The sequence below is a fragment of the Monodelphis domestica genome, chromosome 3 (genome assembly GCF_027887165.1).
Source record: "Monodelphis domestica isolate mMonDom1 chromosome 3, mMonDom1.pri, whole genome shotgun sequence".
Lineage (NCBI taxonomy): Eukaryota > Metazoa > Chordata > Mammalia > Didelphimorphia > Didelphidae > Monodelphis > Monodelphis domestica.
Window position 1 is genome coordinate 105876317 of NC_077229.1, and position 24622 is coordinate 105900938.

Here is a 24622-nt window from a genome sequence, read left to right on the forward strand (position 1 = left end):
TTTGACCAAACAGTTAACCAACAGATATTTATTAAACAACTGCTATGTTGTTGGTTCTTTTGGGGATATAGTACACGTGTAACACTTAGTCTCTGCTCTTGGGGAGCTCCCAGTCTAGGAAGGGGTGACAAGACATGCACACAAACAGGAAGATAATTACATGCTCAAATGCATGGTATTAACACTATTTTTGGAAACTTTAAAAATTACTGTGAACTGAAATAGGTAGAGAAAACTTTCTGAAAGATATAGGAAATCCAGGTGGGCCTTGAACCAAGGACAAGAGTGAAGAAGGCCTTGAGGGGGTTCCAGATGGCAATAATGATGACTCGGAAATGAAAAATGTATCGATGGCAAGGAAACAGCTATGGTGGGCCATAAGAACCATGGGTCTTCAAGACCATCGTAAGATTGAAGTTCATGTGCAATACTTCAAGTATTGTATTTTATAAAGTTTATTATCTGATAAAACAGAACCACGTGACTAAGCTTTCTATCTGCTCAAAAATCCCCACTCCACCAAATCTCCCAACAAGAATTTGGGAAAAAAGGCAGAGACAGACCTCCACCCAATTTATATCCTGTCTACATCAGCACATAACAGGAAGTGAGTGGGGTCCTGAGAATTGTAGTTTTGCTGGGGAATCATAGTTTTTAGGGAAACAAATTAAAATTGCACACCATGTAAGCCATTTAGTTTACATCCTACAGACAGTGGGAATCCACTGGGAGATTCTGAGCAAGACTGTGATTAAAAAGGGGTCAGATTAATAAAATGATTGGGGGTTAGGATTGATTGAGAATAGGAGAATTGGTTAGGTAAAGATAGCAATCATCCAAAGAAAATTGTGATGCAACTCAGAAGAAAACGACAGCAAGAAGCATAAATGGAAGAAGTAAAACCTGGTGATTAGTTCTCCGTGCCCTTTGCTTCCATGAAACCATGCTCCTCCTAATTCTTTATTTCTTTGATCTATCCTGAATAAAGAGGGGAAAGGCCCTGAAGACTTGCATACAGCTTTCAATTAAATCATCAATTTAGCATTCATTAATTGCCTCTTTACAGGTGACATACTGGGGCAGAACCAATTGAATAGGGTCAGTGTCCGTAAGGCCATTTTAATTGGAAAACTAAAAAGCAGAAAATTTAATGAATTTTCCTTTACATATTCACATGAAAAAAAGTTTTGTTGAGGAATGTGTGAACTCTGACTAATGACTTCCCCACAGTTGTACTCAAGAGATCGTCTCTCTACTAGGAATCTTCTGGTATTTAGCGACTTCTGAGTTAAGCCTGAGCATTTTCTCACTTATATTAATCTTTTTGTTTTCACTCTTGTGTGAATCCTCTGGTGTTTAGCAAGTAGTTCAGACTGATTGAAAGCCTTCCCACATGCATTACACTCATAGGGTCTTTCTCCTGTGTGAATTCTCTGATGCCGAATGAGATTGGAGCTCTGCCTGAAGGCTTTGCCACATTCTCTACATTTATAGGGATTCTCTCCATGATGTATTCTTTGATGTCTAACAACATTTGAACTATGGATGAAAGTTTTCCCACATTCATTACATTCATAAGGTTTCTCTCCAGTGTGAATTCTCTGGTGTTTAATAGCATCAGAACTCTGACTGAAAGTTTTCCCACATTCATTACATTCATAAGGTTTCTCTCCAGTGTGAATTCTCTGGTGACGAATGAGGTTTGAGCTCTGGCTGAAAGCTTTGCCACATTCTTTGCATTCATAAGGTTTCTCTCCATTATGAATTCTCTGATGTCTAACTACATGTGAACTGTGAATAAATGTCTTCCCACAGTCACTGCATTCGTAGGGTTTTTCTCCAGAATGAATCCTATGGTGTTTAATCACATCTGAGCTCTGGCTGAAGGACTTCCCACATTCCTCACATTCATAGGGTTTTTCTCTGGTGTGAATTCTCCAATGTTTAATAATATCTGAGTGGTATTTGAACTTTTTCCCACAGAACTCACATTTATGAGGCTTCATTTCTTTGTCATTTCCCTGATATTTAACAGTGTTTGAATTCTGATTGACATTTTCCCCAGACATAGTCTGTTCATGGTCTCCCTTCCCTATGGGAGTTTTCCCAGACAAGGAATCCTGCCTCTCTGAATTGCTTTCAGTCTTACAAGATTCACGTATTTCTGGTCCATCAGGGACGTGCAGGAATCCCAAAGATGGCAGTTGTCCGTGATGTATTCCTTTCTTGGGTAATTCTTGCTTTAGGGTCCATTCTTTCTTCTTAGCACCACTCTTATATCCTAAAACAAAACAAGATACAAATGTCATCTAATAGAGGAGAGTGGGGAAGGGAATAATTTCTAAAAGATACCATATACTATGGATATTAAAAGTACTTTAAAATATGTAAAGCACTAAAGAAGGCTAATAAGTTGAAACCTTTGGCTATTTAACATTTAAAGACCTTATGAAAGGGGTAAATTTAGGGTTGAGATTGAATGTAAAAATTATTGGTCGCCAAGGATTTAATTTCTTAAATCCTAAATGAAACAAGTCAGAATAGAATTTTATGGTGATTTAATTACAATAGGAGAAAGAAATTAAGAAAGAGAGAGAGGGAAAAGAGTTAATTTAAATTGCTCTGGCTCAGGCTGAGCCAGGCAGGAGTTCAAGGCCTTGGCCAAGGGGACCTGTCCCGAGAGTCAAGGGAAAGGGGAGTCATTCTTATCACTCACCACATGACCATCTCAAGGAAGCTGTCTGAGGGAGCTCCTCCAGGATCAAACTGGTGCCCAGCCCTCTCTACAGGAAGTCACAAGAACTCCAAAGGCAGTTCTCTACATCACTTCCTGCATCTCACATGTGCCAATGGTTGCTCAAGCTTGGCTTAGGACAGCCCAGGGGACAGTCAGTTGTTTCTGATCTATCATTTGCTAGCACATGCCAGTGTAGTGTGGGTGTATACATTCCTGGGTGCTGTGAACCTTAAAAATTCTCAGACCCTACTTCATAAGGTTAGGATTGTAAACCTTAAAAAAATTCCCAGACCCTACTTCATAAGGTTGGGTTAAGACCATTCCCCATTTGGGCAGTGAAGGTACTTGATCAGGAATGTGAGAACTCTACTTCACCATACTTAAGCATGCCTTAGGGGAAGATAAAGTTGTAAACTCTTTGCTGAACAATGAAAAGTACTTACACCCATACTTATAATAAGGCAAAAAGTTCTTAAGCTGTGCCTATTTTTAGGACTAATACAAAAGGGTGCTAAGTACCTATAAAGGTCAGGCAACTTGTGAACTTACAAGGAGCAAAGAGGTGAGAACTTACTCAGAGATTCTAGTCTACTCAGGTATGAATTACTCAAAAGATTAGTCTTCTTAGGTGTGAACTAAGAATGGTCTGTCCTTTGAAAAACATCTACTAGGAGAACTTGGGGGAGGTGACATAGGAGAAAATTCTCTTTATAAGGAGATGAAAATCTGAGAAAAAGACAGTCTCCTAAAGGAGGCTCTTGGGACAGTCTGTTGAAAATAGTCTCTTGAGAGAGGCTCTTGAGGACAGTCTGAGGGAGGCTGACTCTGGCTGGAACTCCCTCTGAGGAGACTCTCCCTCTGAATCCTTGCTTGGACAGATCTTGTGGTGAGTGATTAAGGACTGACTGATCTTTCTCTTAAGACTTAGGCCTGGGTTGGTCAGGGCTGCCCTGGGCCGGCCTATCCTTTTCTCATTATTTCCTTTTCTCTCTCTCTCTCTCTCTCTCTCTCTCTCTCTCTCTCTCTCTCTCTCTCTCTCTCTCTCTCTCTCTCTCTCTCTCTCTCCTTAATTCCTCATTTGTATTCATTAAAATTCTTTATAAAACCCAGCTGACTTGGGTATATATTTAATAATTGGGAATATTTCCCTGGCGACCACCTTAATATTGATTTAAAAACAAGACACCGTAGTGAAAACATATTTCCTGCAGTCACAACTTACTCATCCACTCATATCTACTACAATTTAAGTCTTCCACTATTTTAACTCTCAGTTTATGGCTTAAACTATTTTAACTCTTACAGTGCTAGACTAAGCAAGTTGGGGAAAATCTAAAAATCACACTTCACAAACCAATCCCTGTCTTCATCCTTTTGCAGTCTTCTGACTCTTACCTCCCTGTACTCTCCAGTCCAATGACACTGGCCTAATTGCTGTTCTTCACACATGACATTCCATCTCCTGACTGCCCTCTCACTGGCTGTTTGCCATCCCTAGTATACTTATAGCCCATCTTCACCTCCACCTTTTGGCCTTCCTGGTTTATTTCTCAAAACTTCTCAGCTCAAATTCCATCATCTCTAAGGAACTCCTAGAACTATTTCTCTTCTCCAACCCCAGGGCCTGCCTTCTGGATTATCTCATTTATACTGCGTATGTCTCCTATGTGCAGATTTACTTGCATGCTGTTCTCCACCCATTAGAATGTGACATTCTATTTGGCAGAGACTGTTTTTACCTTTATTCAGATGATTAAACTGACCAAATGAATAAGAATAAAGACTAGTTTAAAACAAAAACCTTTGAATTGTGTGGATAGAATCGCTCCCCATTCCATTTTCGTACTCACACTGAGGGCTTACACTGTGTGTGTATGTATGTACGTATGTAAGTAGGAAGGATATATTTTGTTGTAGCCTCGCCTCTCTTTCTGCTCCCTGGAAGGCGGTTGTAGAGGTTGTAGAGTGAGAGCCAGGTAAGAGAATTTTACTCATGTGGTTTTACTTAGGTTTTTTATGTTTTTGTTCTTTTATTTCTTCTACTTCAAGTGATTACTGATAATTCTTATAAAATATAATACTTGGAGTTATGAGCTGCAAGAAACCTTAAAAGTCATCATTCAAATGAAAAAAACAGATTTGGAGAGACCTATTAAGCATTCAAAGAAATATAAAAGAGGCAACTAGGCCTGAAGATAGGGGGTCCTGGGTTCAAATGTGACCTCAGAATACTGCAAGGCTGTGTGACCCTGGGCAAGTCACTTAACCCCAATTGCCTAGCCCTTACCTCTCTTCTACCCTACAACCAATACTTAGGATCCATTCTAAGACAGAAATTAAAGGTTAAAAAAAACACCATAGAAGTGAAGTTGAGTAACATGGAAATAGGTCTTGAGCAATGATACATGTATAAGTCGGTGGAACTGCTTGTTAACTCTGGAAGGGGGGAAGGAAATTGGGGGGTGTAGTGGGGGACACCACGAATCATGGAACCATGGAAAAATACTCTTTTAAAGTGAAGTGATATGAAGTAATACTATTTGGAATGTTTTAAGCTATTAAATATTAAACTTTTAATGGTTAAAATGGAACTAAAATGGTGGGACACACTGACTACAACTACATAACATTAAACAGCAATTCTATCCAACTCAACAAATATTATTGACTGCCTATGTGCCAGGCACCGATGGAAACAAGGAAAAGAAAACAATCCCAGAAGTTCCCCCTTTCAAGGAGCCACATTTTACTGGGGGCAGACAACTTGTACACAGATACACAACGTACAAAAGAGGGGCAAAGTGCACTCTCTTGTTGTCGCTACCACTGCAGCTTTAACACTTACGTGCTCTGGGCCTCCGGGTCTTCAGCTGTAAAACAAGAGGCTTGGGCCAGCTGGCCCGCCAGCTCCAAATCTATGTTCTTATAAACACAAAACCATTTGGGCCCAGAGGTTGCTAACAACTGAAGAGAATGGAAAGGGCTTCCTACAGGAGGTCCTTGAGCCAGGCCGTGACTAGAACCGGGAGTTCTGAAAGAGAATCTTTATTCTTGGGGCAGGATGCCATTTTGGAAGTGTGCGAGTGATCCGGATGAGAAAGGAGTAAAATGAGGGGTGGGAGGCTGGCCTGTGCAGAGACCCTAATAGGGACCCAAAAGCCTATGGGAAGCTGACTTGAGGAGGATGAAAAGGAAGCTGTCTAGGAAGGGATTGTTGCCTCTTGGGAGGTGCTGTGAAGGTCGATTCTGGCTGGAATGGGAGTCCCAGAGAAGGAAGGGAAGGAAGACGGCCTCCTTCTACAGCCTGGCTTCACTCCTGGGCAGATCCCTAGGAGAGGTCCCCATAGTAAGCACAAAAAAATACCTGGTTCATCTACCACACTCCATACACATCAAGGCTCTTATCTCCTGACTCCTGTAACTCTTTTTTAAAAACTTTCCTTCTTAGAATCAATACTGTGTGTCAGTTCCAAGGCAGAAAAGCAGTAAAGGCTAGGCAATGGGGGTCAAGTGACTTGCCCAGGGTCACACAGCTAGGAAGTGTCTGAGGCCATATTTGAACCCAGGACCTCCCTTCTCTAGGCCTGGCTCCCTCCCTCCTGTGACTTATCTGAGTAAGAATACCTTCTGAATCCTCTCATTGCTTACCTCCCTGAAGCCCTGGGCTCCATGGTTCTTCACCTTCTTCCAGTTGGGAGATCATTTCAGGTTTAGAGACTGGAAACTCTATACATGGGGAAGAAATGGTTGGATTATGCAGGAAATGGGGAAAGCTCTCTACCCTAAAACACAAGTGAAATTCTTTTCTTGTCAGGGAGGAGACTAGATTGTCAGCCACAATGCTGTAGTCAGACCCAGGGTGACCTGATTAAGCCCTTCTCTTCCCCACCCTATGCTTGTGTGAGCCTTTCTCTGTATCCTCAGCACTTATCTGGTATATAGTAGGTGCTTAATGGTTATTGACTGGTCCAGAGGCTTTGGGACAGACTAGGACCTGTTTGAGATAATTTTGCCTACACGTGAATGGAGCAGAAGGTTTTTGAGATAGTACCCCCGTGCAGACTGCTATTACCCGAGAGTCACTGAGAATGCACAGCGCAGGATGTCTGATGTTTTTGTCTTCTATACCATACCCATGAGACCCTTAGTTGGCTTGTCTTGGAGATGGTCTAGGGTCACTACTTCTCCTTCCAGTGATTAAATATATAAAGTCAAAGCCATGTCCTTCTAGTTCCTCCCAACATCTTGTCATTGCGGCTGCTCCTGGAAGGTCTTTGTCAATCTTTTCCCAATGGCTTCTCTAACTTTCTGGACCAACCTGTCCCACTTTGCCACTACTCCCATACATGTCATAGTTTCCCCTGTTAGAAGGGAAACTCTCTTGTGGCAGGGACTCTGCATTTTTTTTAACCCTTACCTTCTGTCTTGGAACCAATATTGTGTATTGGTTCCAAGTCAGAAGAGTGGTAAGGGCTAGGCAATGGGTGTTAAGTGACTTGTCCAGGGTCACACAGCTGGGAAGTGACTGAGGTCAAATTTGAACCCAGGATCTCCCATCTCCAGGCCTGGCTCTCAATCCACTGAGCTACCCAGCTGTCCCCACAGTCCATTCTTCTTGATATGCCTCTAAGCACTACATTTTCCTGAGCATTGTCCAGAGAAGAGGCTAAGTGGATTTAGAACATCACATCTCTGCATTTTTATTTATATCCCCAGTGGATAGCACATCACTTGACCCATAGTAAACAAATAATCAATGTTTTTTCATTCATTCTAAGTGAGTATCATTCTAAGAAACTAATAAATACCATGTTGATGATGATAAAAGTGAAGCTGAGCCTGGTGTTGGTGGGGTCCAAGCTGTACGCCAGGCAAGGAGACTGGGATGGCAGGTGGAGTGGATGACCCGCTTGCTGGGTCCAGGGCTGCCATTCCCAAGGATCCTTCCTTTTGTTGCTCACAGAGAGAACTGGAGGAAAGAAGGACCTTCCTGGTTTCCTGGTAAAGTGAGAAGGGGAGATCAGAGGGAAATTATGGTGGAAGTCCAAATGATCATAGAGATCCCTTCTGCTCTCTAAGTCCCAAGTCACAAAGTTCGGAAACATCCCGAAAAACCTCAAGTAAAGTGTGGATAGAATCTGTTCCCTGGAACTTAGGGAAAAAGGAAATGAACCAGTTACTTTGCCCAATTATCATATTTTAACATCAGGGGGTTAAAAATTCCAGCTCAAATTCTATACCAAAACTAGTTTAGGAAATTACAAGCCAGCATTGATGCAGAAGCCCAGGAGGGGGAGATCAGAAGGGGGAAAACACTCAAGGGCAGCCTATAATTAAAGTGGCTTTTTATTAAGCCTCCCTTCAGCTTAGACAGAGCTGGACAGACACTCATTGGCCTCTTAACACATTTGGGGGCCCAAGGATAGTCTATCGCTTTTGTCTCTGGGATCTGGAATCAGTCTGTTCGGTTTGGGGTAGACTGACCAAAAGTTGAAAACTTTTTTTCTTTTGTTCTCTTCTTGGGTGAGATGGACAAGTCTGTGAGCCCAATGACACTTGCTGGACCTTATGTCTCCCGGAACTCCAGATGTACCCAAACCTGATTTGGGGGGTTTTCCTCTCCATACCAATGAGACCTTCAGTTGGTTTGTCTGGGCTCTTAGGCCACCACTTCTCCTTCTAGTGATTACCCCAAGACCTGTCTTCATAGTATCCCGCACGTCTCATCACAAGGGATAGTAGTGTTGGTAGGGGAAAAGCGCTGGGCAGTTTACTGGCCTGGTTCCTAACATGTGAATACCAGCATCTCTGGTAACCTGCCCCAGGGCCCCATCTGGAACAAGGCTGATAGTATTTAAACTGATGGAAGGACCTCTACTCTGCCTCCGAGTTTATATTCTAATGGAAAACTTCCTGTAGAGGAAAGTGCTGATGGGGGGTGGGGAGCGGTTTAGGCCTGGAGAGTCAAAGGGAGGATGAATGGGGCCATCACTGAGGATAAAAATAGGAAAACTGCCTTCACACTGGGGTCTCTTTTCTCTTTGAGGAATGCTGATTCCCACTCATCTTTTCCCCCAATCATTTCCCTATTTAGGAGCAGGGGCACAACCAAAAGGGGCTCCAGGGTTATCCATTAGCTTCTAGCCGGGACCAGAACCACCCATTCGTGCTACAGTGGCCCCACCGGCCTCTCTGGGTCTCAGCTGGGAAGGGCTCCCTCCGAGCCTGGCAGAGCTACCGCTAAAACTCATTTTAAAAGCTGCCCAGCTAGGTGGACTGAAAGCCAGGCCTGGAGATCCAGGAGGTCCTGGGTTCAAATGTGACCTCAGACACTCTGTAGCCAGGCGGCCCTGGGCAAATCACTTAACCTCCCCCGGCTGCCTCTATTGCTCTTCTGCCTCGGAACCAATACACACTATTGTTTCTAAGACAGAAGATACGGGTTAAAAAGAAACAAGAAAAAAAAGCTGCCCACACACCCGAAGTTCCCGGGACAAATAACTGGAAGGGATGGAAAACCCTTCCCGGTCACAGATAACTAAGGGGCTTGCCCAGAGGGGCACAAAATCCCGGCCAAAAGCTTGCCTCTAGCTCTGGTCCTCAGAGGCCCGCCCCGAGAGGGTCGGGAAAGTCCCAGAGTCCCGCCCGTTGCTACCTCCCACCCCCTCCCCCAGCTGCCCCGCGAGGCCCATCTCCTGCCCCGAGTCAGGACGGACGTCGGCCTGTTTCATCCCCGGCTCCACACTCCCCCGCCCCCCCACATGAGAGGGAGTCCCCCGTGCCGCCCCAGCGCTCGGCACGACTCGTCCCTTGGTGATAGAAGAGTCCCCGAGTTCCTCCCGTCGGGTTTCCCTGGGGAAGGGGGGGTCCCTGCGTTCTGTTCCGTCCGTTCCCCAGATGACTGGGGGTCCCGGAGCTGTCCGCCGCTCAGGCGTGTCCCCCATCTTCAATCGTCTGTCCCCTAGGTGGTCCCCTCTCTCGGCCGGACAAGCCCCCGACTGAATAAAGTCCCCACGTTCGGGGGAGGTTCCCTGCGCTCTGCCTGCCCCCAAGTCAGAGAAGTCCCCGTGCTCGGCCCTGGGGGGGGGAGGGCTCTCCCAAGGAAAGGAGGTCCCTGCGCTCGGTCCTGTCCTGTCCCTTCGGAATGACGAGGAGCCACCCCCTGCCCCAAAGGGCCCCAGGACACGGCCGAAAGGGGACTCCCGGGGACCCGCACCCAGGCCCACGGGGTAGGGGGCTCCCCTACAGTGGGTCAGGGGCGCTTTGGTGGGACCGCGGACCCCGAGGGCGGCACACACTGACCAAGCATCCACAGGCCTCGAGTCTGAGCCGAGCCCTCAGCCGGAAGTGGACCCCCCCCCCCTTAGGGGACCTGCTAAGCCTAGGGTCCCCTGTTCTCCCCCGCAACACTTCCGGGGGCTTCCTGGGAACAGCAGGAGGCTCTTTTGTTGCGGTTCATCTGGGGAGGGAGGGGGAGGAGCAGAGAGGGGCGCCCTAGATGAACAAAGAATGATGGAAGAGGAGAAAGGACCGAAGAAGGCGGGGTCGGCAGAGCTGAAACTCTGGGAAGGGAGGGGATGGAGAGAAGCCAGGGGCAGGCAGGATCCAGGCGGAAGGACCACTGTAAGGGAGATTCTTTGAAGGAAGCAGGGAGGCAAGAATTATTATTCTCATTTTACAGAACAGGAAACTGAGTCCAGGGGACAGGATGTGCCTGAAGTCATGCAACTAGATTCTAAGTCAAAGCTTGGGAACAGGATCACAGGGGAAGAAAATTATTTTCTTTTGCATCATTTCTGCAAAAATGGTTTTTGATATATAATTATTGGAGACTGAAGATCTGCAAGTCTCTTCTGTACATTCACCGGATGTAGAGATAACTGTTATTCAATCTTTCTCATTTTTGTAACCTGTGTCCCTGCTAGTGGCACAGGACCAGGTGTGGTCCTGAGAGAAAATTTGCCCTCAATGTGACCCTGGACAAGTCACTTAAGCACTGTTTACCTCATCTGTAAATTATTTTCCTCATCTGTAAAATGAGCTGGAGAAGGAACTGGTAAACCATTTTATGGTAAAAGGATCTTGGCCAAGAAAACTCTCAGTGGAGTCATGAAGAGTCTGAAAGGACTGAACCATTCTTCCTTCAGGGCTGATCCTCCAACTATCCCTCTTTAGCTCTTAAATTACCTCAACTATTTTATCCCGGGGAATTTCAGAATATAATTTTGCCCATTACTCACATATAGCTTGTGTCCCAGTCTCCCCAGGCTAATGGTGTTAAGTATCCTCTCTTGTATCAAAGAAAAGTAGTTCATATTTACTGAAACAGTTATGAGGCTCTGACAGTCTATGCAACCTTTATTCCATTCTACAGAAAATTTGAAGGATTCACTGGAGCTTATAAACAAAGTGGAAAACACATGAAAAAGGCTCTGGAGAGGGAGGAGGGGGAAAAGGGACAAAGGAAAACAATTTGGGTCTTGTCATTTCAGAAAACATGTCAAAAATTATTACATGAAATTGGGAAAATTAAATATTAAAATAAAGGACTCTTGAGGCCATCAACAATGCAATTCTGATCTTATTCTGGTGAGTCCAATTTCCCCTAGATCTTAAATTCCTCCAAATCATAGCTGGTTTAGAAGAAAAACAAACTCTGGATGGTTTGGGAGCAACTTCTCAACATCCTCTCTCCCACGTTCCTCTAGCTGTGGGGCCACATGCATGATCCTCTTTTCTCTGAGAGACTGGTACTGCCCAGGAATTCAAGTTCTCCCTCTAGAGGTCTAGGAGCTCTCAAATTTGGTAGTTCTTAGAGAGGTACCTCCAAGTCTGGCACTGCCCAGGAAATTTCCTTTCATATCCAAGGGGCTAAGGCTCAAGAACATGTTTCCCTCTCTTAATCATGTAACCATGGAAAAATATTTAAAAAGAAAAATTATATTTTAAAAAAATCCCTCCCTTCTCGATGTAGCAGGCAGTTCCACCACTTGGACCATGTAGTTTCCCCTAGCCACAGCTGCCATTATTAATGATAGTTTTCACCTTTGTTTTTGTCACTGTTTTACATTGCTTTATGCACTGTGTGTGTGTTTTCCTGGTTATGTGAACTTTATTTGCATCTTCTTATATCTTCACATGCATCACAGAAGTGTTCACATTCTTTATTTCTTTCCAATACATTCACACACTGGTTTGTTTAGGTGTTCCCCAATCGATAAGCATTGACTTTGTTTCCAGTTCTTTGCAGCTACCAACAACGCTGCTATGAGTAGTTCAGTGTACTTGGGATCCTTTTTGTCTCTGACAGACCCCTTGGAAGGCAGTCTACAGCACATGCCTCCACTTCTTTCCTCTCATTTAAGCTGTGTGTAAGATGGCTCTCAACTTCATTTTTCAACTGAAACCAGTTTCAGTTACTAATGATCTATGTAGTCTCCAGTTTCTAATGATCTCTTCATGATCAAATCTAATGGCCTGTTCTTGACCCCTCTACAACTTTGCATCACCCTTTCTTTGATAAGTCTCTCTTTATTCTTTTCCTAATCACCTTCTCTATCTTCTCTATCCCCTTTGACGGATATGCATCCATGTCCTTGGCCAGATATTCAACCATTAACTTAGTGTCCCAAAAGGCTCTTTCCTGGGCCTTCTCTTCCGAGACTATTTTACTAGCTGATCTCATCAGCCCCAGTGGATTCACTTATCAGATGACTGTCTTTTTTCCCTTTGTTTACTTTTGCATTTGCTATATATTTAACATATTTATATATTTGTGTGTATAATTTTGTGGCTCCTCCCTCTCTCTTTTTCTGTGTGCTTGGCTGGGAAGGCTGGTTTTACTCAGGCTTTTTACTTCAAGTTATTTCAAGTAAACTTTACAAATATGATACTTGGAATATTTTGGATATTAATTTTAAAATCTACAGCACGAAGTTGATGCTTTATATATGCTAGCTCACTAAAAAAGCAGTGGGGTATATGGTTCAAAGGGTATAAACATTTTAGTCATTTTCTTGGAATAATTCTAAATTGCTTTCTACAATAATTGGGCCATTTCATAGTTCTACCAACAATAACTATTCTCATCTTTTGTCCTCTGTGTCAATTTGCTAAGTGTAAGAATCCTTCTAGTTGTTTTGACTTGCATTTCTCTTAAGGATTTGGAAGCAATCTTATATATTTAGGATTTTTAAAAACCCTTACCTTCTGTCTTAATATCAGTTCTAAGACAGGAGTAAGAGTTAGGCAATGAAGGTTAAGTGACTTGCCTAGGATCATATACCTAGGAAGTATCTGAGGTCATATTTGAACCCATGTCCTCCCAGCTCCAGGCCTGGTGCTCTAGCCACAGTGCTACTTAGCTGCCCCTTCATATACTTGTTAATTGGCAATCATTTTAAGAACTCTTTTACAAAGGATGGCTCAAAGAGATAAGGTTATATTCAGAAGTGAAGGGGATAAAAAACACTTTTTTTGAGGATTAAAAAAAACACAACTTCCCTCCCTGTGAATTCAACTTGATTAAAGAATTGTCTCAGTCACCCACCTACCCATCCTCACCTCCACCCCCACTATTTTAAAATTTAATCCAGGACTTTTATTTTTGTATCGGTCATTTCCAACTATTCCTATTGACATACTCTAAGGCCCAAAGGCCTTTCTCATTTGACTTGCATCTGAAACCTGCCACAGATTGTTTCTCCCATTAGTGTGGGCTCCAGAGAACAGGGCTGGTCTTTTGCCTCCAGTCCTCAGCACAGTGCTTTGCATATAGTATATAGAATAAATGCTTTATTCATTCATTGACACTCCCACTTCAACCTCCCTACTTCCATTAAAAGTTCCTTTATAACAAGTCAAACAAATAAAATCTACAGAAGTAGCTCCTATATCTGACTATGCAATGTTCCCACCTATAAAGCTCCTGGAGGAAGAGATTATGATTCATTCATTGCCTCTCTTCCAGGACAAGGAATGATTCTTACTCAGGTGCTTTTTAGTATTCTTTTCTTTCCTATATTTTAACTCATGGTCTAAACCCTCCAAATTTGGGGGCAGGAAGGACTGGTAATATTTTCTTTGGTTTATTATCCCCACAACAGAATTTAGGAAATCTCCAAATATGTTTATGTCTAGGATTCCACAATATGAGCAACAAGGTCCCCAGGTCTACAAGCACTAAAGGAAATAAATTCATATTGGGTAAAAATAGCCTTTACTTTATCTGACAAAAAATACAGATAGTACAAAGGTTTCGGGAGCCCATAAATAAACACAGAAAATACTTAAAGGAGGTCACAGTTACCTCTAAGCTCCCCTTGGAAGTTAACAAAGTTGACCTAGCATTCTGGTAGAAGCCCTCTTTTCTTATATCTCCCATAGAATTCCTCAGATTTGAAGGAGCAATCTATTTAGATTTCCCCCTTGGAAGGCAAACACATTCATAGAACTGCTACTGGCCCAACTACTCACAGTAAATCAGGGAGCAAAATTCCAGTCTTCCATTCCTTTCTATTGTGGCTTTAAGTCTCTTACACCTCATTATGTTACCCATTACATGAGTAATCTTTTTCTATCCAAGAGAAACACAATGTTCAGGAACTTCTCCTCTCTTCCTAGGATGTCAGATTGCCAAACTCTTCAAGTTGAGATTACTCTGGAAGCAACCTCCAAAGCTGATACTGACCCATTATCTTCCCTCTCTACAAGAAGCCTAGTTTCTTTGAACACACTGGCCAGAAAATTGAGATTCTCCCTCTGCAAAGGAGATTAGACTTCAGAAACCTTGCCCAAGAATTTCCCTCAAACCATGGAGGGACAAGCACATCCAATTCTGCCATGTGTTTCTACAGGAATTCTCAATATTTCACCAATTCTCCAACTGTTGATATCCACTGAAGTGGAAGGATGCCACCTCTTGGGATGAGGCAGGAATGGTCAGTAGGTCTTTGAGATCCAAAAACTTTCAAAAGGGATCACTTGGATTCATCAAGTACATTCAGTTCAGTGTGTCTTCCTTCACCAAGGAACCATTTTCTGTTCCTGAAGAGTAGGGTTAGGAATGAGGAGTGGCAGAACAAGGAACAAGTTCCTCATCTGTAAAATGAGGGATTTGGACTCAATCTCTGAGAGTCCTACGGATTCCAACATTGGATTCTGAAGCCATCATTCACTCTTATCTTGTTTTTCTTTGTTTTGTTTTACAAAGTTCCTGAATCGTGGTTAATAAAATAGAGGCCTGATTATTTAATGACTTCCCCCAGTTCTCATCCTTCATCATTTTTCATGATGTCTAAAAAAAACCTCCATTCCTTTCTTCCTGAAACTTTTTCCTCCCTAGATATCCACATCACTATACACTCCAAGTTTTACTTAGGTATGAGAGTGCTGAGTAATCTACAAATATTTCTTGATGAAAAAAGTGCCAGTACCTTATATGGGGCACTAAGCTAGGAACAGTGCAATGTGAATTACAAAAATTAAAGTTTCTGTTCTCTAGCAGCTTCTAATGTTTTAGAAATTTATCTAACGTGGATAATCTATTATATAAATAAAGCTCTCCTTGCTCCCTATTTCATAAAAAAGGGAGGATTATTAAGAGATTTATCTCTGGTGTGAATTCTCTGGTGTTTGGTAAGCTGGGTTCTCCGGATAAAGGTTTTCCCACATTCATTGCATTCATAGGGCTTTTCCCCTGTATGAATTCTCTGGTGTTGAACAAAGGTTGACCAACCTCGGAAGGCTTTTCCACATTCTTTACATACATAGGGCTTTTCTCCAGTATGAATTCTCTGATGATTAATAATATCTGAACTTCGACTGAAAGTTTTCCCACATTCATTACATTCATAAGGTTTCTCACCAGTATGAACCCTCTGATGAGTTATAAAACCTGAGCATCGACTGAAAGTTTTACCACATTCCTTACATTCATATGGTTTTTCTCCAGTGTGAATTCTCTCGTGTTCAATAAGTAATGAACACTGATTAAAAGCTTTGCCACATTCATTACATTCATAGGGCTTCTCACCAGTATGAATTCTCTTATGACGTATCAGATTGGAACCCTGGCTGAAGGCTTTGCCGCATTCATTGCATTTATAGGGTTTCTCTCCACTGTGAATTCTCTGATGTCTAACTACATGTGAGCTGTGAATAAAAGCCTTCCCACAGTCACTACATTCATAAGGTTTCTCTCCAGAATGAATCCTATGATGTTTGATAACATCTGAGCTCTGGCTAAAGGTTTTCCCACATTCCCCACATTCATAGGGTTTTTCTGCAGTATGAAATCTTTGATGCTTAATAACATCTGCATAACATTTGAAACTTTTGCGACATGTGTTACATTTATGAAGTTGTCCTGTAGTACTCTGCTGTGGACCAAGATTTGAGCTTGCACTGAAATCTTTTTCCCCTTTAGGAACTTTCTTGTCAAAAACTGTCCCAATCAAGGAATCTTTCTGTATCTCTAGACCTTCCTCACTTTTGTGAGATTCATGACATTTCAATCCCTGTGGGGTATCTTTTAGAAATCTGGACATCACTGGATAAGATTCCCTTTCAGGAACTGCCATGGTTTGGAATCCACTCTTCTTAGTCCTGGTTCTACAATCTGAAACAAACAAATGAAAAAATTACCTTATACACATTAAATGCCACCTGATTTCTGGGAAACATTTTTTTAAAAGCTTGACAAGATCCATTGGATAATTTTTAAAAATTCACACTTACATAGCATTTTTACATTTACAAAATACTTTCCTATGTAGGTGGGGAAAATATCCTTATTCCCATTTTACAAAAAAACTTTTTGGAATATTTTGCCTTTGTAAAGTAAGCCAAAGATAAAAATATATACAATGACAAAGTAAATGGAAAGGACAACAACAAAGGAAGTAAATGTCTTGCAAGTTAACACAAAGTTAATAAAAATGTACCTCCTTACCTCCCTTCTTAAAGAAGTAGGGGACTATGAAGGAGGAATATGCTGTCATACTCAAATGAAAGAAATTATCTTGCCAAACTGCTTTTTCCTTCCCCTTTCATAATTACTAGGGATCTCCTCTCAGGTAAGAGAAAGGAAAGGAAAAGATTTGGAAATGAAGATGATGGCAAGAAAACCCAAAGATATCAATGCAAATTTAAATATATATAATGACTTCTCCATGGCCACTCATCTGGCATCAGAACTGGGACTAATCCCCATGTCTCCTTGCTTAAAGTATAGCACTCTTCCCACTAAACCATGCAAAGCACTATACAAATGAAGGAGTATTATCCATTGTAGTCTAATCCATTGTAGTCAAAGACAAGGACATGGATCTCCATATAGAATAAACTCTGAATCTGGTGACAAAATTGAGAAATTTCATCCTCTAACCTGATGTTAGCAATAATCAAAATACAATGGATGGAATTAGTTGTCCCCTATCCCTCCATTCCTGCCCAGGTCAGATGCTATCTCTCCATGAAATCTTTGTCACCCCCTCCTAACCTCCCAGCAAACAATAATCCTTCCTTCTTCAAGTTTCATGTGGTACTTGGTGCATCTCTCATGCTCTCATTCCAAAACCATTTCAGCATCACAAAAGCCTCTCTCAATACAAATTACAACCTCTCCACCTATTAGCTGCTAATTTCATGGCATGAGATTCATGGTCCATTGCCAGAACTGAATCTGAAGCCTCTTCAGCTTGTTAAGCCATTCCAAAGCCTGTATTATACTTGGGTTTTCCTTCAAAAAGCTAGGGTGACTTCCATGCATGCCATTGGGAGCTAATCAGAAGAGTTTCTCAATTAACCAGATGAGCTCAAAGAATGCTAAACTATTATTAACTTCTGGAAGGAGCCCTTGATGGAGAGGATGGGCAAGTTCATTGGAATATTATGAGAGGGCAAGAAAATCTATCTTCTAATGATCCCTTGAGGTCTCCTAAAAAAATGAGTTTCACTGAAGGGGTTTACCGGCAAGGTTGATTAGATGACTAATATCTTATGGGAAAACTCAGCCTTTGTGCTAGCCTAAAAGAAAACTAATTTCAGTATTTTTCATTTTACTTTTTCTTCTACATCTTTCTTTTAAAGAGATCCTAGGACTGCAATAGGATTAGGGTTTCCCCACCACAATCATCAGGAGCCATTAATGGTAACCTTGGGATAGATAGACCCACATGTTTACCATGTGGACTGTAAGAGTTCTTGGAAAATGTAGTTCCTGAACATTTGTCTTCCAGTTAGAAGAGGGGAGTATTTCTAAGCAACATGATCTCAGAATCTAGCCTTTTAACCAAAGAACAATGATTTCCTGGGCTGCATGGATCTTAGTGAAGATATTCAAGGTGCACATGGCCTTGGTGCCAGAAGGAATAGACACAAAGGATTTAAACCAAATATGAGGGAACAAGAGATTTAGACTTAGTGCTCTTCTATTAGAGAAGGTTCATGGCAAATAGAATTGCCTATCTGCCTCAAGTGTGTTCTCCTTCAAAAAGAGTCCAAATCCTCCATGGGGTCTAAAAGAGACTCAGGAGAATGTTGGAGTATTGCCTGTACAGTGGTTCCAAGAATACTTCCATCTTCACGGCAATGAGTTTTGGAGAGCTTAATAAAGGAGACTTCCTGGAGGGAGAATTGTCATAATTTATGTTTTACTGTGAGTCTGCTAAATTTTTTTTTTGCATTTGTTTATGGACTCCTTTGGATCCTCAACATTTTCTGTGGCAAGGGAACAAGTGTGATAAAGCAACTTTCACTTCCTCCTGTGCTACTAGCCTGATCTCCTTCCTCCTATGAGGAAAGCTTCCAACCTTTCCTCTGACTAGGACCCCTCCATCTCATGCTATGTCAGTCTCCTACTGGAATGTGGCTTTTTCTCCTTAATTATTAACATATGCACACCTGGTCATACCCTACATATTACAGTGATTTTGAAACCCTGTAGAACATCATCCAAACCTTCCAAACCCCATTCCCCAGGACCCAATTTCTTATGTTCATCCTGCTCAATATTCTCATCCTGAAGTCCTAACTAAATGTTGCCTAACCCCCTCTAGACTGTCTATTCCATTGGCAAAAAGGTTTTCATCTTAAATCCTCCCCCTCCCATATTCCTTTAATCTTCTAGAAATCAACAAGACATCATCCCTACTCAAATAAATTCAGTGGCTCCCTATCACCTCTAGGCCAAAAAAACCCTTGCATTCAAAGACCTTCATAACCTAGCCCCCTCCTATCCTTCTAGTCTTTTCTTTTTTTATCTTAGTATCAGTTCTAAGACAGAAGAGTGGCAAGGGCTAGGTAATTGGGGTTAAGTGATAGCCTAGGGCCACACAGGTAGTAAGTGTCAGGCCAAACCTGAGCCAGGACCTCCCAACTCCAGGCCTGGCTCTCTATCTACTGTGCCACATAGCTGTCCCTCTTTTCCAGTCTTCTTGCACTTTGCTCCTTCCATGTCCTTTCTGATTCAGTGACACTGGCCTCTTAGTTGTTCCATGAAAAAGACACTATCTCTTGGATCTCTTGGCTCCAGGTATTTTTTCTGGCTTTCCCACAAGCCTGGAATTCTCTTCTCTCTGTGTGAATTTAATATAAATTGTATCCCTCACTCCATTTGAAAACCCACATTTGATCAATATGAGACCCACCCTCTGACTGCCTGCCCTGCTGGTAGAAGGGGGCTGGTGAAAGTCTCTCCCAGAAGGGGTGTGTGGCAAAAGCCAGGACTCAGAGCCAATCTAAGGTTAAGCCGGTCCAACCAAAGAGTCTCAGGAATGGTGAAAATTGGCTTTCTGAGAGAGGAGATACAGGAAGTTTTTTCTTTCTTGCTGGACTCTTGTCATTCTCCTCCTTATCTGGAACATGCAATGCTTAGCAAGCACTGGCTGATCTCAAAGCCAGCAGCTTGAGTCCATGCAGCCATAATCACCCACTACTCAATAAACTCTAGTGGTTCCTATCACCTCCAGACACCTCCAGACACTAGGCTCTGGGCATTATCTCTGGCTGTCCTTCATGCCTAAAATATTCTCTCATCTCTGCCTCCTAGTTTCCCTAAAGTCCCAAGTAAAATCCTATCTTTTATAAGAAATTACTCCTAAACCCTCTTAATTCGCATGCCTTCCTTCTATTAGTTTTTCCTATCCTGTATTTAGTATTTTTGTACACATAGTAAGCTCCACAAGGAAAGAGACTGTTTTTTTACCTCTTTTTGCATCCCTAGTACTTAGAACAGTGGGTGCATAAGAGGTGCCAGTCAATTGACAGACCTTGGACAAGCCATTTGCCTTCCAAAGGTGTCAATTTTCCTTATCTATAAAATGAAGGAGCTCTACTGGTTGGTCTCTGAAGTCTCTTCTAATTCTAGACTGGTGTCCTCTGGATGTCAGTACCCTAAACTATATGTACATGTGAAAGCTAGAACAGATTGTTTCTACAGACCCTTGAAATTTGACTTTCAGAGATCTCTAAGGGAGACCTTTTCTAATTAGAAATTAGATCTTCCCTTGATTTGTTAATCTGCCCTAAAAATAACTTAAGAACTAGTTAAGGGGGCAGCTGGGTAGCTCAGTGGATTGAGAGCCAGGCCTAGAGACAGGAGGTCCCAGGTTCAAATCTGGCCTAAGACACTTCCCAGCTGTGTGACCCTGGGCAAGTCACTTGACCCCTATTGCCTAGCCCTTACCACTCTTCTGCCTTGGAGCCAATACACAGTATTGATTCCAAGATGGAAGGTAAGGGTTAAAAAAAAAATAGTTAAATACAGCAATTAGGAAGGCAGTTCCACAGAGCTCTAGAATAGGTTCAAGGAGTGAAGAATGATTTACTGTGGATATCCTCAAATCTGGGGTTGAACGATTCTGTTGGGGAAGAATTTGTAACAAAAGGCAACTCAGGCTTATTGCTTTATGGTAACTAGTAGGTAAAGCAGGTGGGATCTCTATCACAATAACACACAACAGAACAGGGAACGTAACTAGAACTCTAACATGGAGAGGCTCTGTTTTCTGCAAAATCAAATGAGCTTGCATAGAGTCACAGCTTCATTTCCTATGGACCTGAGGAAACAGGTCCAGAAAGGTTGAGCAACTTGCCCAGAATCAGGATTTGAGCTCAGGTCATCTGACTCCCATTTCCACATTTTTTTTTGCTCTGCCATACACAGAAAACTTTGGAAGATTTGACTGATCACAGGATAACTGACAGCCGAATCCCTGGTAACATCTTCTAGTCTTTCTTCTTCTTTCAGGCATGCTTATATCAGAAGTCTCCAGAACCTTACTTTCATCTTTCTTGGTATTTCTGCCTCATCTGACACTATCAAATATCCTTCTCTTCAAACTGTCTGGCTTCCATGATTTTCCTTTGTCCTGACCTCCCTGAATTAAGGAACCAAACAAGAATTGACTAATCCCTTTAGGAACATGTATTGGCCAAATGTTGTACAAAATGAACTAAGGATGGGGAAGGAGGAAGCAGGGCGGAAAAGCCCTACCCTGTAGATGCTGACAGTCTCCAAGGGGGATCTTGTCCTAAAGTGGCTTCTGTCTCCCACAGAGATTTTCATTTTCCCACTCTCATGATGTTAACAGGATCAGTCTCTGGTGTAGAATGAGATGAGAACTCAATTTGAAGGCATTCTGACATTCTTTGCATTCAAAGGGCTTCTGTACACTGTCAATTCCCTGATGTAAAAAAAAATTCTGACATTGCTCTGAAGGCTTTCCCACATTCACCATATTCATAAGGTTTCTCTCCTGTATGAATTCTCTGATGCTTACTGAGAAATGAATCCCAGTTGAAGGCTTTCCTACAGTCTTTACATTCACAGGGTTTCTATCCTGTGTCAGTTCTCTGATGTGAACAAGGTTTGAGCTCTGGTTGAAGGCTTGACAATAAAGAGTTTTACTCTATTCTGTAATCTTGAGCATTAGGTAAAGTGTGAGCTGTGAATGAAAGCATTTCTACATTCACCATATAAATAGGATTTCTCTCCAGTGTAAATTCTCTAATGTTTAACATCTGATTTTAAACTCAAGATTTTCCCACATTCATTACATCCATAAGGTCTCCCTCTAGTATGAATTCTTTCCTGTTTTCCCACATTGACAATATTCATAGGGCTTTTTCCAGAATGAGCACTATGATACAAAATAGCTTCTGAGCTGTGCCTGAAGGTATTCCACATTCATTCCATTCATTGGGTTTCTTGTTAAGTTTATGACATTTATGGGGTTTGAAATGGCATCTTAACTCTGAGGATGCCTTTCCTCTAGGCCTTTTCCTGATGTATAAGGTTTGAATAAAGACTGAAACTTGCCTCAGTTACATTATACTCTTGGCTTCCAGTAAGTAGGTGTCTAATGAATAACAATTATAGGTTGGAAACCTTTCTGATTTCCTAAGTCATCAGTTTTAGTGTCCTCCAGCCCCATTTTCTAAGAATGCAATACATTTCCCATACTGCTCCAGGGAAATCTACTTTAAGTCAGCAATTATCTCATTTGGAAATCAGTTCTAAAATTCTCAGTATCTTTTTCACAATCTGAAACAAGAAACATTAAGTGAAAAGGCCATTTGTTTAAGAAGTTGAGAAAGTGCTAAATTCTGGAGTAGGATAAAGAAGTCCAAGATGGAAATAAATGAAAGTACTCCTTAAATGGTGGGACCACGGCTCTTCTGGACTCACTAAGAGATGGAAAGGTTGCCAGCTGCACTAGTTAAGGAAGTATCTATAGGGATGAAAACACTGATATTCTTAAGAATAAAGACATATAAATATACATTCCCATTTTTAATGAAGGATATGTGTGACTGAGTTGTTAGGTATAATCTCTTAAACTCTTTGTTTCATTTCTCTTTGTCCCTCTATGAAAATTCTATGTAATAGCCCCCAGACAGGAAGATCTAGGCATAACTCCTGCTTCTGGGTTTTTAATGTTAGTCATTGAACTTGTTTTGATGCCTGGTTAATATTATGTTTTCCTTTGCAATCCCATGTATTTTATTTGTGTGTTAAAAAGCATGTCTTGGGGGCGGGGGGGGGGGGGGGCGCGGGGAAAGGCAGGGTAGATAACTGCTTTGGAATGGAGTCCCAGATGTCTTCAGGACATCCAGTTGTGTGCTTGCATCATTGGCTCCCTACAGTCTAGTGCCACAGGTCTTGGGGCCAGAAGAAGCTTTAGATGTAAATCTCAGAAGACAGGGTCCCGAGAGTCATTACATTGTCTAGTTATTACAAGTTAAACTATCATCAAGTTCTGACGGTTCCTGCCATTGCTATCCAGAGCAACCCTCCCCCATACACATATTGCGGTCAACAAGCACTTATTAAGCGCCTACTGCGTACTAAGCACTGAACTATGGGCTGGGGATACAAAGACATCACCGCCCTCACACAAGCAGGCCCTCCCCAACCAGCAGATGCACACAGAGAGCACGTGACAAACCACAGAGCTAGTGAAAGGCAGGAGCACAAAAAAACCCAGCGGTCCCCGCCAGCCATCCCAGCGCGACAGAACCGGGACCCGCCCCCACCACGATGCGCACGCGCACAACGACCTGGTCAGCGGCCGGAGCCCCACCATAGCACCCTTCATCTCTCCACCACGCAGCTGCAAACGGTGCGCACGACCCCCAAAACTGGGGCTGACCTTACCGCGCGGGCTTACCCGAAGCCTTGGGCCGCCACACTGATTCACCAGGTCTCCTGAAGCCCTAGACACTGTACACACTACCCACACTCTGAGCCGCGTCCCGAGCAGGAAGTGCTCCCCGGCCTCCTGCCGGGACTTAGTCCCTGCCTTACGGCATTTCCGGCGACGCTCTAGGCTCGCAGCAGGGCTCGTTGGGAGCTCGGTGTCCACTGGGAAAAAAGAGAATGGAGAAAAGGGGAGGGAAGAATACTTTATGAAGGGCCCGCTATGTGTCAGGCTCTGTGCTTAGCGCTGTACAAATATCTCATTCGAATCTCAACAGAGACCTGGTGCTATTATTAGCCCCATTTGACAGATGAGGTAACGGAGGCAGGCAGAAGTAAAAAGTACTCGCCTAGGGTCATACATCTAAAATGTCTGAGGCCGAATTTGAACTCAGGTCTTCTTGATTTCAGACATGGCGCTGTCTACTGCGGAAAAGTTGAGGAGGGTGAAAAAAAAGGGACCCTATTCTCGTTGCTACGTCTCACCTTTCAGGGGCTCCGGCGACTGAATTGGAGGGAAAGGGGCCGACTGACCTCAGGCAGTCTGTGTGAAGACCTCCTTGACAGGTTCCCCCTTTTCTGTCTTCCTCATCACTGCCTTGTCACTGCAGGCCCCCTCCTCTCTTAGGGGTGGATAGCTGGAGCGCCCTCTCAGGTTCCTCTGCTGGGTAGTCCGAGATCCTTCTTCCTGGATGATCACTGTATATCCCCATCACTACCTCAAACTCAGCTTCGACAAATCGGCCTTCCTCTTTTCCTCTAAATCAACTTCCTGGTCAACTTCAACATTTCTAATGAGGGTACTTTCGTTCTTTGTGTAAACTAGATCCTCGGCCTTGAATTCTCCTTGAGGTTTCCCTCTGCATTCTATCTAATTGATTGGTAAATCCTTTTGGGTTTTTTCTCATCTTTCATATCCACTTTTATTAATATCACCATGAATCAGGTTGCATCACATCTTCTAAATGACGTTATGCCACCAATCTCTTCCCTAATCTGTCCTTCACACAGTTTCTAAAAGAACTTGACATTTGCTACTTTCACATATTAGTATACCTTACCCATGCCTACAAAGCATTACTTCCAGGATCCATTTTTTTCTTCAGTAGTCTTTCCTTAACCTACTAGGTCAGAGAGTGAGTGGATAAACTATCCTAGCTATGCCTGACCTGGTAGGTCAGAAA

The 24622-nt window shown here is 42.7% G+C and overlaps 1 protein-coding gene across 2 annotated transcripts; it reads right to left on the bottom strand.

The window, feature by feature from the left end:
* Nucleotides 1-23561, bottom strand: LOC130458316 (zinc finger protein OZF-like). Of its 2 annotated transcripts, XM_056822952.1 has the most exons (4): nucleotides 10040-10273; nucleotides 7546-7735; nucleotides 6386-6463; nucleotides 1-2281 (listed from the first exon to the last, which is right to left on the bottom strand). In XM_056822952.1, the coding sequence occupies exons 2-4, from the start codon at nucleotides 7667-7669 to the stop codon at nucleotides 1311-1313; spliced, it is 1173 nt and encodes a 390-aa protein (XP_056678930.1). In that variant the 5' UTR covers nucleotides 7670-7735; nucleotides 10040-10273; the 3' UTR covers nucleotides 1-1310. The 2 variants fall into 2 exon arrangements, with proteins under 2 accessions (XP_056678930.1, XP_056678931.1); XM_056822953.1 differs by lacking the exons at nucleotides 6386-6463; nucleotides 7546-7735; nucleotides 10040-10273 and adding exons at nucleotides 15346-16355; nucleotides 23410-23561 and having other exon boundaries at nucleotides 1-2003.
* Nucleotides 23562-24622: the final 1061 nt, after the last annotated feature.

Bases quoted from the DNA above. Each gene is read 5' to 3' on its own strand.
- LOC130458316 (XM_056822953.1), bottom strand. From the start codon at position 16,317: ATGGCAGTTCCTGAAAGGGAATCTTATCCAGTGATGTCCAGATTTCTA. The intron at 2,004-15,345 runs AAATCTCTTAAT...GACAAAGAAATG, and splicing joins AGAGAATTCACACCAGAGAT to AAGCCTCATAAATGTGAGTT.